Below are 14,696 nucleotides of genomic sequence, written 5' to 3' on the forward strand. Positions count from 1 at the left end.
TGTATTACAAAACAGTCCTTCATAACCACTTAACCTTCCATACTTACCCTTATGCTGTGAAATCAGCTTGAATGGAACCCTTTTACTTATTAAAAGTCCTACACCCCTACTCCTTGAAGAAAAAAGTTGCTTCAAACACCTCTCCCCCCACTGTCTCTATTTGCCCTTACTTGAAGTGAAGTTCCTGTAGAAAACTCACATCAGATGACAATTTCCCCAAGTGATACAAAACCTTGTGTTTTTTTACGCCTTCCTGTAAGCCATTTACATTTCAGGTAACAACCCGCTATTAGACTTTTTAATGGAAGACAGAGATCAAGAAAATTAATTGTACTGTTACTCTTGCAACACTGTGTTTTTCTTTTATTGTTTTTAATTCATTTGGGAATGTTGCCAATGCCTTGGCTATGTGTTTCAAGCTATTGACTGTCTGAAGTGTAAGTGGGGGAAGGCTGTGAGTTGTGTTCATACCTAATTATTTACAGTATTCCTAAATGTCAGTCTCATCATTGAACTTGCAATTCCTATTCCAGATTAGTCTAATTTCAAGGCAATCGGTTTGCATGCTTTTTTTTAACAGCTTAAGTAAGGTTAACTAACTAATTAACTTCACAGTGTAGCAAAACGTCAGCAATTCAAGTATAGACTTGATTTAAATGATCCACCTCTACATTAAATTACACTCATTTTAGGCAAGTGATATGAAAAGACAAAATCAACAAAAGACAAAAAACGATTTATACTGACTAAACATTTTAAGTAAGGATAGGTGTTAGATTTTACAGCGTAAGATTTTCTAGGGGTGCCAATAATTGTGGGTGACATATTTTTGTTACAAATATTAATTTCTTTATGAGATTTTCCTTTTTGTCAGAATACATTTGCTTCCCTTCAAGGTTGAATTTTTTCTCATTGTTTTCATTGTGGGACTTACAGTATACCTGTTTTTAGTCAACTTTGCCAAGGGTGCCAATAATTATAGAGGGCAATGAATATGTTGGAAGGAGATTCAGTCATACAGAATATAACTAAACTAAGACAAAAATGACTTTCTACACCACTAGTATAGCTTTTATGTCAAATCAATCCAACCTTATTGTCTCACACATGATGGGTCATTTGTTGTCTCTGTGTCTCTGCAGTGTCTGCAGCTGGGCCTGAGCTCTTTGTGCTGGTGGGAGGATCAGTCACTCTGGAGGCAACAGGACATGAAGACAAGACCGGCTTAAAATACACAACATGGAAATTTCACAAGACACCTGTTGTCACGTATATACATAAATACAAGGATGCAGATGTGAGAAGTCCCTACAAAGGCAGAGTGGAGTTTGATGTGAACAGCTTCTCTCTGCTGCTGAAGAACCTGCAGAAGAACGACTCTGGGCTCTACACAGCAGAGAAGGAGGTTGAGGGGAAAGAAATATGGTCTGTTGGTGAATACACACTTTCTGTCCAGGGTGAGTATATCTAAAGAGTGGTGTGCTGTGAATGAGAATACACACTTTCTGTCCAGGGTGAGTATATCTAAAGAGTGGTGTGCTGTGAATGAGACTGTTACGATACATGAACCAAAATTGTGAAATAAACATCCACGATCTTGTGTCATGGTTCGAGAAGATAGAACTGACAACATTTCTCTCTGAGCCCATCAATCACCGTCCGTACAGATCCAGCCCCTTGGGCTCTCAATGCAACAAAACGTTTTATTTATTAATTTCACAATTATTATAATACATGAAAAGTTGAGATAGCCTGACGTAGCCATACTCAATTCTAGTCAGAATATGAGTCTGATACTGCTCCATTGGGATGTAATTATGGGGTGTGTTTCAACCGATACAGGGGATGCCTCTGCACTCAATTGGATAGACCTAACCAATCAGAGCAACAAAATAGCTTACCGTGAGGTGTAGGAAGAAAACACACGAACCATCCTTCTTCTCCACAAATGCCTTAACATTATTTTTTGGTCTTTTGTAAAAATTATTGTGCCGTCAATATGTCCTTGCTTACAACACTCATTAGCGAAACATAGTGATACATAGTAGGTGAGGCTATTAGGAAAAAAAACTGATAGCCTATATCCCCTCGGTTTTTAAAAATAATTCTGTTGAATAATTCTGATATACTACAAACATTTTATAAACAGCTGGGAAAGGCTGTCGCAAATCCCTTGAACAGGTGGTCAATCAGAGATTTCAAACGAACGAGGGAACAACTTTGCTGTTTTACAAGCTGTTTTCCCTATAAAGCCCGATTTGATTGGTCCGCCAGATTTGGGGCGAGCATAGTTGCTCCACAATGGAGCAATGCCAGACCGAACTTCCCGACCTCAAATGTTGAGGGCGGGACAAAGTTTGGCTGGCACCCAGGCTAGAGTTCAGATGCAAAAGCCTCCATCAAAAATGAGATAACAATGGTGAGTGAATGCTCTCCACACATAGTACAGTTATTAATATCAAGATAAACCAAACTAGTTGGTATTGTTTTTAATATACAGTGGGCATCACTTTCAAATGACCACTTCAGTCGCGCATTACGAGGCGTGAAGCTGCGTGAAGCTTTGGTACCACTTTCAGCCACTGTGCGTCGCTCTGTCTACATTATTGTCAGTGTTGGGGGTAACGCAACTACGCAAATCAAAACAGTGGTGTGATAATTAAGCCAGTAGAGAAATAACTTCAGAATTAATCTGTAGCCTTGGGTAGGCTTCTGCAGAAAACAATGTTGGCGATTTAATACTATCTAGCGACGTTTTTTAACAGGCTACGCTATAGAGGCAACTAGTCCCATGTTTTGGTTTCGTAAATTAATTTGCCCTACTTCTTGACTGCAGTGTAGTCAGTTGACTGCTTGACATGTCATTTTTATTTTTCTGTACAATAAACAAATACATCTGCTTTATGCATAAAATTACATTCATATTTGGAACTTACATAGTCCAATGCATCGTTACACTACGTTAGTGTTTCCCAAAACCATAGTAGCAACGAACATTCGCAAACCACTATCGTGAAAGTTGTGTAGTTACAACTACACCTCTCGACCTAATGGTAGAATGCTAGTAGAAGCATATTCGGGATCTTCATGTCAAAGACGTCACTGACGCCAGTTATTTGTTTGCAAGTTAATAATTATAAATATATTTAGGTTTCTAATTGATTTTTACACTTATTGTAAATGCATTGACATTCTGTAGAAAATATTACAGATTCACGCCCCCCAGGTATTGATTCGAATGGCATTATACATGTGGATGGGTCTGAGAATGTTTTCTGCAGGGTAACATGCAATACTACTACCATAGATCAAGCTGCTTCATGCAATAGCATGACTTATGCTTATAGTTCTATTCCAACGTTGATTTCTACCCAACATATAGTAAAAAGAAAAGACAAATTTAAAACTAGAAACCTACCTCAGCATATTCCTCAAAAGCCAGAGGCCTTTTCAGCTAACATGGGTTTACTAAATATAAGTATATATACTTCCCGTGAGGGAAATTTGGTCTCTGCATTTAACCCAACCGTGATTTAGTGAAACACAAACAGCACACAGTGAAGTGAAGCACACACTAATCCCAGCGCGGTGAGCTGCCTGCTACAACGGGCGCGAGGGAGCAGTGAGGGGTTAGGTGCCTTGCTCAAGGGCACTTCAGCCGCAGCCCACTGGTCGGGGCTCGAACCGGCAACCCTCTGGTTATAAGTCCAGAGTGCTAACCAGTGGGCCACGGCTGCCCGTATAGGTGCACTTCAATGCCTCACTTAAGGGAAGAGGAGAGATAGACTTCTCTGCATAGTCTGTCTGCCTCTTCATCCCCTCCATGTTTGGTACTGTCTGTCCACTAGCCACTTGTACCACTGTCTTTATGCCTCACTGTTTTGCGTGCTATATTAGCACATATGCATAACCCCCTCCATGCCACAGCCGAACTGTATACACACTATACATTTTTCTTAAATAGTTAAATATATAGATATATAGACTTTCCTTTACTTTATTTCTGCATTGTTGCACTGTTGACTTACTCATTTGCACTATCACCATGACCACTATCACCATTGAACTACCACCATGACACTCATTCACACAGAGCACCTTAGAGGCACCTTACCATACCTTACTATGCACAGAGAATCACATGCTCAGTCCCTGCCTCAGTCATTGCAAAGGCTCTGATTTATTAATCACCACTATGTGGATACTGTTTTAGAATTGATTTAGATTAAGTGTTAGTATAATTTGTAATTTTGTTATTTGTATTTTAGTATATTTTTATATATTGTATTAAGTGTTAGTATAATTTGTATTTTAGTATATTTAGCATATTCTTTATCTTCTACTGTCCTTACTGCTTAGTTGTGTTTTTATATTATATACTTTAATTACTCTTCTGCTGTTAAAGAATGTGTTTGTCTTGTATGTATGCTGCTGAGACCTTGAATTTCCCCTGGGGATCAATAAAGTATCTATCTATCTATCTATCTATCTATCTATCTATCTATCTACTTACTACCAAAACCTTTGCAATCAATGATTTTATTAGTTAAAAAAAAATGGATTTTCTGTTTCTTGTTGAAACCTGGATGACTTCAGACAGCAAAGCTGTTCTTGTTGAAACTTGTCCCCCAAATTACAATTTCTTCCACTCAATTAGACAAGGCAAACGAGGTGGTGGAATTGCCTCCATTCTCTCAAACAAATATAGCTGCACTAGAGTCAACTTTGGCGACCTCGCTTCCTTTGAGTATATTGCCCTCACTCTGAAGGCTGACCCAGCTGTACTTCTATTAACCTTATACCGCCCTCCTAAACTATGGACTGGCTTTCTCGACCAGTTTTCTGAACTTATGTCGCTCATCATCACTAGCTATGATCGGATAATTGTAAATGGCGACTTTAATATTCATGTCAATAAGACAACTGATGCTAAAGCCAGTAAGTTCTTTAATGTGTTGGACAGTTTAGAGCTAAAGCTGCATGTTACAGGACCCACCCACAACCTTGGCAACACCCTCTATCTAGTCATTTCTAGAGGGATAGAAGTCACAGACTTATCAGTAAATGATATAAATATGTCTGATCATTATTGTGTATCTTTTAATATAGTACTACATACTCCAAAAATTCATCCCGAAATTGCAATCAAATCGCGACTCTTGTACATTAGAGCAGAACAGCAGTTCATAGCTCTTATAAACTCCATAAATTTAGATATTTTACATCATCCCATTGATCAAATGGTAGAGGCTCTTAATCGTGAATTAGGCGCTCTGCTTGACAGAGTGGCACCCTTAAAGACAAAAAAAAGCCCTGTAGCAAACTGACACCTTGATGAACGAAAATATCCATGATCTAAAAAAGATCATGTAGAAAAAGCTGAGAGAACATGGAGAAAAACTAAGTTACAGGTTCACCGTGCCATTCTAAAAAGAAAAAAATAGCCAATTATAATAGAGCTATTCGAATGAGAGAAGGAACCACTTCTCTAAGGTAATTGCTTAAAACAGTGGAAACTCTAGGGTGTTGTTCTCTACCATTGATAGGCTATTGCATCAAACACCTTTTGATACAAAGCGCTGCAACGTGAGAACAGTCTAGTAGGCTAGCCTACATAATCTGACATCAGAAACGCACCGTCACCGTCAGCACTGATGCTGCTGACACAGTGGCTGCGTGATAACTTAATAATTTGGCCTTGATCGTGCAGGACATTTCAGAATGTCGAGTGTGTAATCCATCATAAATGGCTAGGTTCAATTGAAAAGTTAGCTGGACAAATGAAAGAAAACGAGAAGGATTCAGTGAAGCATAATAATGTTTTAGAACCTTCAAAATTAGAAAACTGATGCAACTGAGATGGAGGACAACTGCACGTAGAGTAGAACGTAGGCCTATTGTCCGAAGGAACTTACATTAAATGAGGAGATATTTGCTGAATGTCACAAAAAGTGTTACTTTTTTAAATTTCTTGGCATCGCTTATTCAATGGCTCTCTACCGAAACACCTGTAGTTTGCGGAGGAACGAGAAAGCACTCGTTTGATAAATCAGCCAGTAGTAGACAAATAACTTTTAGAAATAATCTGTACTGCAAAAACGAATGTTGGTGGGTATTTAAACTATCTAGCGGGTGTTTTAACAGCTGCAAGAAACAGAAGCTTCATGGTCTTTATGTTCTGGTTCGTAAATTATTTTCATAAAACTTCAAGTTGCCCTATAACTTTACTCTCCAAACTCTTCACTGCACTGTAGGCAATTAACTGACAGTATGATAGGCTATTTTATTTTCTGTAGGCAACAATAAACACATTTATTTTTCAACTTTTGCAATATTACGCACTTGGCTACTGAACGCAAATCAGCAGGAGAGAGAATGCACGTAGCCTACGCAGCGTGTAGCGCAATGTGTAGGCTATTTGGTTACCAACTAACACTGTTAGCCAATTCACTAACTTAAGACTTCTGGAGGCAGCAAAAGTAGAGAAGTCATTTCAGATGGGGCAAGAACAAGGTGAATTTGTATGCTTGTCAAAACGTTGTCCTACCCTGCATTAGAGGAGCTGATCATCATACCAAGCACAGTCGCTGTTTAAAGTCATACACCACGGTAAACTAAAACTAAAATGTTACAAAGGTGGCAAAATAATATAGGGTATTATTAGCCATGACATTACTAGGCTATGAATCGTTCGTTCATTTTTTTTTTTTTTTTTGGGTGGGGGTGGGGGGGGGTTTACAAACTCATTCAAAATCATCCCACCCTCTGGTTTTTACACAAATCGCACCCTGGTAACACAAGTAATATGTTTGATAGTACACCCAAAAACAGCCCCCCAAAATTAAGGTTCTGTAGCACTATTACTCAATCTGAGCTTAGTAAAATTATAACTCAAACCGGCTCCTCAACATGTGTTTTGGATCCAATCCCTACTAGATTCCTCAAAAAAGTATATGATAGCTTAGCTCCCTTTATTCTCAAGGTAATAAATACCTCATAAGAAACAGGTATATTTCCAACTGCTTTTAAAACCGCTGTTGTGAAACCTTTACTTAAAAAGTCAAATCTTGACCATACCAATTTGAGCAACTACAGGCCTATATCAAATCTGCGCTCCTGAGCAAAGTACTTGAAAAAGTCGTTTGTAATCAGTTAAATACCTTCCTCAACAAAAACAGTATCCTTAAAAATTCCAATCAGGTTTTAGATCAAATCACAGCACAGAAACGGTTCTAGTAAAAATAGTCAATGATCTCAGACTGGCTACTGACTCAAACAAAGTCTCAATCCTTATTCTTCTGGATTTGAGTCGCGGCATTTGACACCATTGATCATAGCATCCTAATTCACCGCCTTGGGCGGGTGCTTCTCTCTGATAATGCTCTAAACTGGTTTCAAACCTACATTACTAGCAGAGATTTTTATATCAGTCTAGGATATCATGTGTCTGAAAAACATGACTTGCCTTTTGATGTGGCCCATGGGAGCTGCCTTGGTCCCCTGCTATTTTCCCTATATATGCTTCCATTGGGAAACGTCATAAGTCAGCATAATGTAAACTTCCACAGCTACGCAGATGATACCCAATTGTATATTTCTGTGGAGCCAACTAACCCAGATGGCCTTTGCTCCCTCACTGCATGCCTAACCTCCATTAATCAGTGGATAAGCAAAACATTTTTGAAACTAAATGATGACAAAACAGAGGTACTTTTGGTTGAACCAAAACTAAAGCGAGATATTGTTCTTAGTAATCTGGGGAACTTACGCACCAGGTCAAACCAAAAGTAACAAGCCTCGTGTCATCTTAGATGCAGAGTTAAGTTTTAAGCCCCATATCAGTAAAGTTACTCAGGCAGCCTATTTCCACCTGAGAAACATTGCCAAAGTGTGGCCCTTTTTAACTCAACAAGATGCAGAAAAACTAATTCACGCCTTTATCACTAGCAGGTTAGACTACTGCAATGCACTTTTCACTGGTCTTCCCAAAAAACACTTAAAGAAATTGGCACTCATACAGAACTCTGCGGCTAGACTTTTAACTAAGACTAAGAAGAGAGAACACATCACCCCTGTGTTGGCTGAACTGCACTGGCTCCCTATTTCCTATGGAATTGATGTTAAGGTTATGTTAATTACTTACAAAGCTCTGAATGGCATAGCACCTTCATATATCTCTGAGCTTTTAATATCTTATCAACCACAAAGGAAACTTAGGAAGGAATCTTTTAATCGTACCCAAAGTGCTCCACAAACAAAGTGGAGAAGCTGCTTTTATCCATTATGCCCCCAAACTATGGAACACCATGCCTCTGTACATCAAGCAGGCGAGTTCAGTAAATATTTTTTAAAAAGATCTGAAAACATACCTGTACAGGAAAGCTTTTAGTTAACTCATCTTATCCTGTAGACTACTTTTTCAGATTATTGTACATCTGCTGCTATTGGAGGGCGCAGCCAGCCAGAAGCAGATGGGCTCCCCCTATTAAGTCAGGTTCTGCTCAAGGTTTCTTCCTGGAATATGGGAGTTTTTCCTTGCCACAGTTGCCATATGGTGTGCTTGTGGGGGGTAAGAGGGTTAAGGCTGCCAGTCTTATGACATGTTATTTTCTATATTTTTTTGATATGTTGCTGAGTGGATCATAAACTGCCCCAGCAATGAAGAAAAGTGATTGATAATGACTGACTGACTATTATTGTGTTACATGCTTCAAATGTAAAGCACTTTGAGCTGCATTCTGTGTATGAAAGGTGCTATACAAATAAAGCTTATTATAATAATTATTATTATTATTATAACCACCATACATCCATATTTTTAAATGCCCAAGGCAGAACATACATAAATTAAAAGTCAATTTGCAGCCATGTGCACGTAAGTAAAAGTCACACACCTGCAGATAATAATAAGGTGGTGCGCACTTTTTGACGAGTCAGTTGAGAATATGTAGCCTTTGATTTTCATGGAGGGGGGGTTCCTTGTTAGTTTACATAAACCAGGCCAAGAAGGCTGATTCTGATTTTGATAATATGATCTGCACAAAAAGATAAACTTAGGTAAAACAACAATGTGAATATTGTTGTCTGTTGATGACTTTGTCCAGATGGTCTATGTATTTATTGCAACGTTCGGCTGTGAGTTTGTTTGGCAAAAAAAACTCTATTGCAGATATCAATGCGCCTCATCAGGTGTCTATCTGCATGCCTCATTTATTTTAATGCACACATTGTTGAGGCATACATCTTACACAGGGTAAGTGTGGTGTGCATGGGGAAATCCTGACAGATATTCACCATGCATGCCCACTTCTTTTAATGCTACATTCTAGATAGACCCCTCAACCTAGCCATTCACATACTGTACATATTTAGGTCAAGAGTGGCGTGTTGGGTGAAGGTCTGGGGCCAGGTGTGGTTGGTCGGTAGTGGGGATGTGTGCATATGCTGGGGCCTGAGGCGATGGGTGGCACGCAGGTCCTCCCCTCTGTCAGCTCGTCGCAGTATAACTGCAGGGGCTGGGTGGAACTGTGGCCATTAATGGGTGCCCAGGTTGGCAATCAGTCAGGCAATCAACCAGGCAATCAGTTATTCCTATTATTATACTTATCATTAATAGAATAATTACAACTCCTCTCCTCTGAAACCCTCCCTCTCTCCCTCTCTATGTTCCAGCTTCTCTCCTCCTGGCCCAACAGCAAACCAGCCTTATACATATGCGCACACACACACACACATACATCCTCACATACTCACTACCCCTCACCCCCCATCCCCACCCCCATCCCAACACCACCTCATTCACACTCTTAGAGCTACCATCCGCACCCCCATCCCCCCTTCTTTTCATTCCGGTCATCAATTTCATCCCTGATAATCATATCTGTAATCATCCTGGGCGAAAATCATCCTTAGCCTTTCTGTTATTAATATTATGTTGTGTTATGTTTGTAGGAAGCCAAGTCAATGTGATGTCTTGTTAAGTTACAGTATGTGTTTATGTAATGTACGCCTGTTTGTCGTATGTAGTATTCATGTGCATGTCGTAGTGTTGCATTTTCTGTAATGTCAATGATGTTTGCAAAAAAAAAAAAAAAAAAAAAAAAAAAGATATCAATCGCCTTTGTTCATGGGTTTTGGCCTCACGGCAGAGGCTTAGACAACTATGACCCACGCTTTGGTTTCAGATATTAATTTGCCCTACTTATTGACTGCAATGTAGTCAATTGACTGTTTGACAGGTTATTTTTATTTTTCTGTACAATAAACAAATACATCTGATTTATGCCGCGAGAATTATGCACTTGGCCAGCCTATAGAACGGGCACATTTTGGAGAGAATAGAGAATGTACGCGACGCAAGAATCTGTAGGCTATTTGTGGCTGGTTACCAGCAAACAATGTTTAATGCATTAACTCAAGACGCCAAACGTTTTCTAAACAATACAAACAGAAAAGGATGCAGCAGGCAGCAAATGTAGAAGAGTAATTTCCAGTGGAAGAACAAAATGCTGAATGAAGCCCAAAGATATGAAGGCATATCTGGCAAGTTGTTATTTTTGAAGACGTAAATGGTTGGGCTATAGGCCTAGTTTGGAAGGAGACATAAAGCGTGAGCATGCCACACTATCCACAGCTGTGGTAGCGGGGGTAGGAGGATTACTGTTAGCACAGGATTTATATAAAATTCTTTTCAGAAGGCCTGCCTTGAATGCAGGCTTGCCCAAAAAAAAAGGCCTGTGGTTTACTTCAGGTGGGAAGTGTCAGGAATTTTCATAATGAGAGACGCCTCATTGGTGGTTAGTATATGGAGTAGGGGATTGACAGCAACATAGCCAATCACATTATGAGAGATGCTGAATTTAACATTAACTGCGATGTTTTCCGTGGGTGCTCGAGCGACGGAGGCTGCATCCATTACAAACAAACATGCAATGTAAACATCTGGGATTGGGAGAGCACTAAATGCTCTACTGAATAAGCACGAAGTCAAGCCTTTAAATGAAAAACACTCTTTAATAATCAAAAAAATAAACGCTAATGAAGGAAACTTGTGACCATCAAAAAAAATCGCCTGTAACTCTGTGATAACAAGACGTAACAGGAAGGCATTTGGCTGAGCAACGGAGGTTAATATGCTCTATAGTTTGTCCAAATGATGTCTGTCTATCATCGTTGCACTCGGAGAAAACCAGAATGTTTAATTTGTCCTGCATTTCTTCTACGGCTGCAAACGGGATTCACTCGCCGTTAACCACATATTTCTTTATTAGGGCAGGGCAGGCATATTTCTGGCTATAAAATTATTTCTAAACCAGTCTGCTAAAGTCTGTAGTGAAGTCTGTGTAGGGTTTTCCAGGCTCCATTTCTTTTTACGAGACACCGTGCTCACTTGAGATATCTGCCGGTTGTTTGGGTTGTTGCAGCGTCACTGGAAAAATACAAATTAAAGTCGCGTGATACCGTGTGATCCCGCACGCGGACCACGAGGGAAGCTGGCCAAGTCGAAGCACTGCCCACTGTATATGTTAATCAAATAAAATGAAAATAAATTTGCTTCAAAACCTGCTAAATACTATTCTCTTCCTGGTCTGAAATATGTTTATTAACCACAACACATGTATTGAATTTGTCCTAATTATATGTTACAGTTCAGCGAACTAATATGACATTTCCCATGTGATCATGTTTACTTTCCCACCTCAACATTAAATTACACTAATTTTAGGCAAGTAATCTCAAAAGACAAAATCAACAAAAAAGATCATGTGTATCATGTCTATCCTCTCTTACCAGTGAGTGTGTGTGTGTGTGTGTGTGTGTGTGTGTGTGTGTGTGTGTGTGTGTGTTTAACAGAGCATGCAGCAGCCCCCACTCTGACTGTGGTGTGTGTGTGTGTGTGTGTTTAACAGAGCCTGTAGCAGCCCCTACTCTGACTGTGGTGTGTGTGTGTGTGTGTGTTTAACAGAGCCTGCAGCAGCCCCTACTCTGACTGTGGTGTCTAAGTGGTCCAGCAGTGACTCCTGTAGTGTGACTCTAAACTGCACAGGACTCAACGTGTCTCTGATCTCCAGATGTAACGGCATCGTCTGCTCTCAGGAGGAAGGAGTCACATCCCTCTCCATCTCTCTCAACCACAACGCTGTCTCCTGTAACCATAGCAACCCTGTTAGCTGGAGCCAGACCACCATGGACCTTAAACCACTCTGCCCACTGTACAGAGGTGAGACACACCAACACGTGGTATACATTATTACAGACAGGTCACAATAAACAAGTACAATATGCATGGTATACAAGACAATACGGTAACACTTTATGGTAAGGGTACATGAATTATCATGAACTCATCTTGATTTATGCATTCCTTCATTACTTTATATCTTATGAATCATCAGGAATTTACATGACTTCATAGTCTCTCATTCATGACCTCATGCATGAACAACACATCAACTAAAACATTAGGGTAATGATGATGGGTACATCATTATGATTTATGATTTCTTATTAATCATGATCATCATAATTACATGTATGTTAGGTTAATTACTCATGAGTTCATCATGTTTGTGGCCCCTCAACTAAAGTGTGAACAATGGCATGTGTTTAGAGAACTGCACAAATTGTGTTCAAATCAGAATTTGAGTAGTGATGACAAATTTTTTTGGCAGAAAAAGAAATCATCATGATCATTCTTAATAAATCATATAATGATGTGCTCATCATCATAATGCTTTAGTTGATGTGTTGTTCATGAATGAGGTCATGAATGACTCATGTAAATTCCTGATATTTCATGAGATATTAAGGAATGAAGTAATATGTACACCATTAACATGTTGTGACTCTGTCTCATTTCAGATGATTTAGCGCCCCCTGTTGGAATGTCTCCATGTCTGCTAAAGGCCCTGCTGGTGACTGTAGTTCTGATCACCATGGTTACTGCTGTCATCACTGTTCACATCAGAGTGAAACTTGATAAATCAAAATAAATATGTGCACACACACACACACATATTCTGTGTTATGTTGAACTTTGCCTTTGCCACTTGTAAAGCGCTTAGATTTTTTATTCTATTTGTTTGTTTTAGAAATATTCTAGTCTTCTATTTCTAGTCTTCTGATTAAATCAGGAGTCCCTGAGCTCTGTGTCCCTCTTCCTTCCCTGCTCATTATTCCTCACTAAACAGTCTGCACAAACCCCCTATGAGGCATAATGTGAGAGCTGAACCCTCTAGAGTGGAGCAGATATGGATTCATATGAGAGCTGAACCCTCTAGAGTGGAGCAGATATGGATTCATATGAGTGCTCTAGAGTGGAGCAGATATGGATTCATATGAAAGCTGACCCCTCTAGAGTGGAGCAGATATGGATTCATATGAGAGCTGAACCCTCTAGAGTGGAGCAGATATGGATTCATATGAAAGCTGACCCCTCTAGAGTGGAGCAGATATGGGGTGTGTTCGAAATGGGTAAAGTTGCTGCCTTTTAAGATATCTAACTGGGGAGCAAGGCAGCAAGTGCGGTTCGAAACCGAAAAAACAAATTCTGCTGCCTTTTAAGATATCTTAGAATTCCCAAATAACGGTCATTTTGAGGCAGCATCGATGCACACTTCATGCTCCTCCTACCCATAATCCCTTGGGGCAACGTCTGAAACAGCTGTGAAAGGTAAACAAACATGGCGGATGACATCGGTAATGGCTGCTGAATCTGTTTAAAATGTCATTTGTGTGACCTTATTTTGCTTAGATTTGTAGATTACAGATTAGAAATAAACAATTTACTATCTGATTATGCCATTGTTGTAAATCCATTAATAGCGCCTGGTCTGATATATCTGCCGGTCAGAAAACTAATTTATACCCATTATTCTGCTAGCTTAATGCACTGTAAGCTAATTTATTTAACGCCAGGCCTTTGCTAACGCCATACCGTAGTGTTAACCAAAGATTCTAGAGTGCTACGCTCATTTTTAAAAGATGCATTTAATCCAAAGTCATGTCTAGTGAGATGGCTCTCTATGTAGGGAGGGAGGCAGTAGGCAGCTGTCTCCTGTTTCGAACACACCCACGGATTCATATGAGTGCTCTAGAGTAGATCAGATATGGATTCATATGACAGCTCTAGAGTGGAGCAGATATGGATTCATATGAGAGCTGAACCCTCTAGAGTGGAGCAGATATGGATTCATATGAGAGCTGAACCCTCTAGAGTGGAGCAGATATGGATTCATATGAGTGCTCTAGAGTGGAGCAGATATGGATTCATATGAGTGCTCTAGAGTGGAGCAGATATGGATTCATATGAGAGCTGAACCCTCTAGAGTGGAGCAGATATGGATTCATATGAGAGCTCTAGAGTGGAGCAGATATGGATTCATATGAGAGCTGAACCCTCTAGAGGGAGCAGATATGGATTCATATGAGAGCTCTAGAGTGGAGCAGATATGGGATTCATATGAGAGCTGACCCCTCTAGAGTGGAGCAGATATGGATTCATATGAGAGCTCTAGAGTGGGAGCAGATATGGATTCATGAGAGCTCTAGAGTGGAGCAGATATGGATTCATATGAGAGCTGACCCCTAGAGTGGAGCAGATATGGATTCATATGAGAGCTCTAGAGTGGAGCAGATAGATTCATATGAGAGCTCTAGAGTGGAGCAGATATGGATTCATATGAGAGCTGACCCCT

At 39.8% G+C, this 14,696-nt stretch overlaps 1 protein-coding gene across 1 annotated transcript in view; it reads left to right on the forward strand.

Annotated features, from left to right (window-relative positions):
• The window catches only part of LOC125284322 (SLAM family member 9-like), a 38,454-nt gene extending 25,163 nt beyond the window's left edge, over positions 1-13,291 (forward strand). The window contains exons 2-4 of the mRNA XM_048228235.1: positions 1,143-1,457; positions 11,966-12,220; positions 12,862-13,291. Of these exons, the coding sequence (XP_048084192.1) occupies positions 1,143-1,457; positions 11,966-12,220; positions 12,862-12,992 (701 nt within the window). The 3' untranslated portion in view covers positions 12,993-13,291. The remainder of the gene's footprint in view (positions 1-1,142; positions 1,458-11,965; positions 12,221-12,861) is intronic.
• The last annotated feature ends 1,405 nt before the right edge of the window (positions 13,292-14,696 follow it).

The sequence above is a fragment of the Alosa alosa genome, chromosome 19 (assembly GCF_017589495.1).
Source record: "Alosa alosa isolate M-15738 ecotype Scorff River chromosome 19, AALO_Geno_1.1, whole genome shotgun sequence".
Lineage (NCBI taxonomy): Eukaryota > Metazoa > Chordata > Actinopteri > Clupeiformes > Clupeidae > Alosa > Alosa alosa.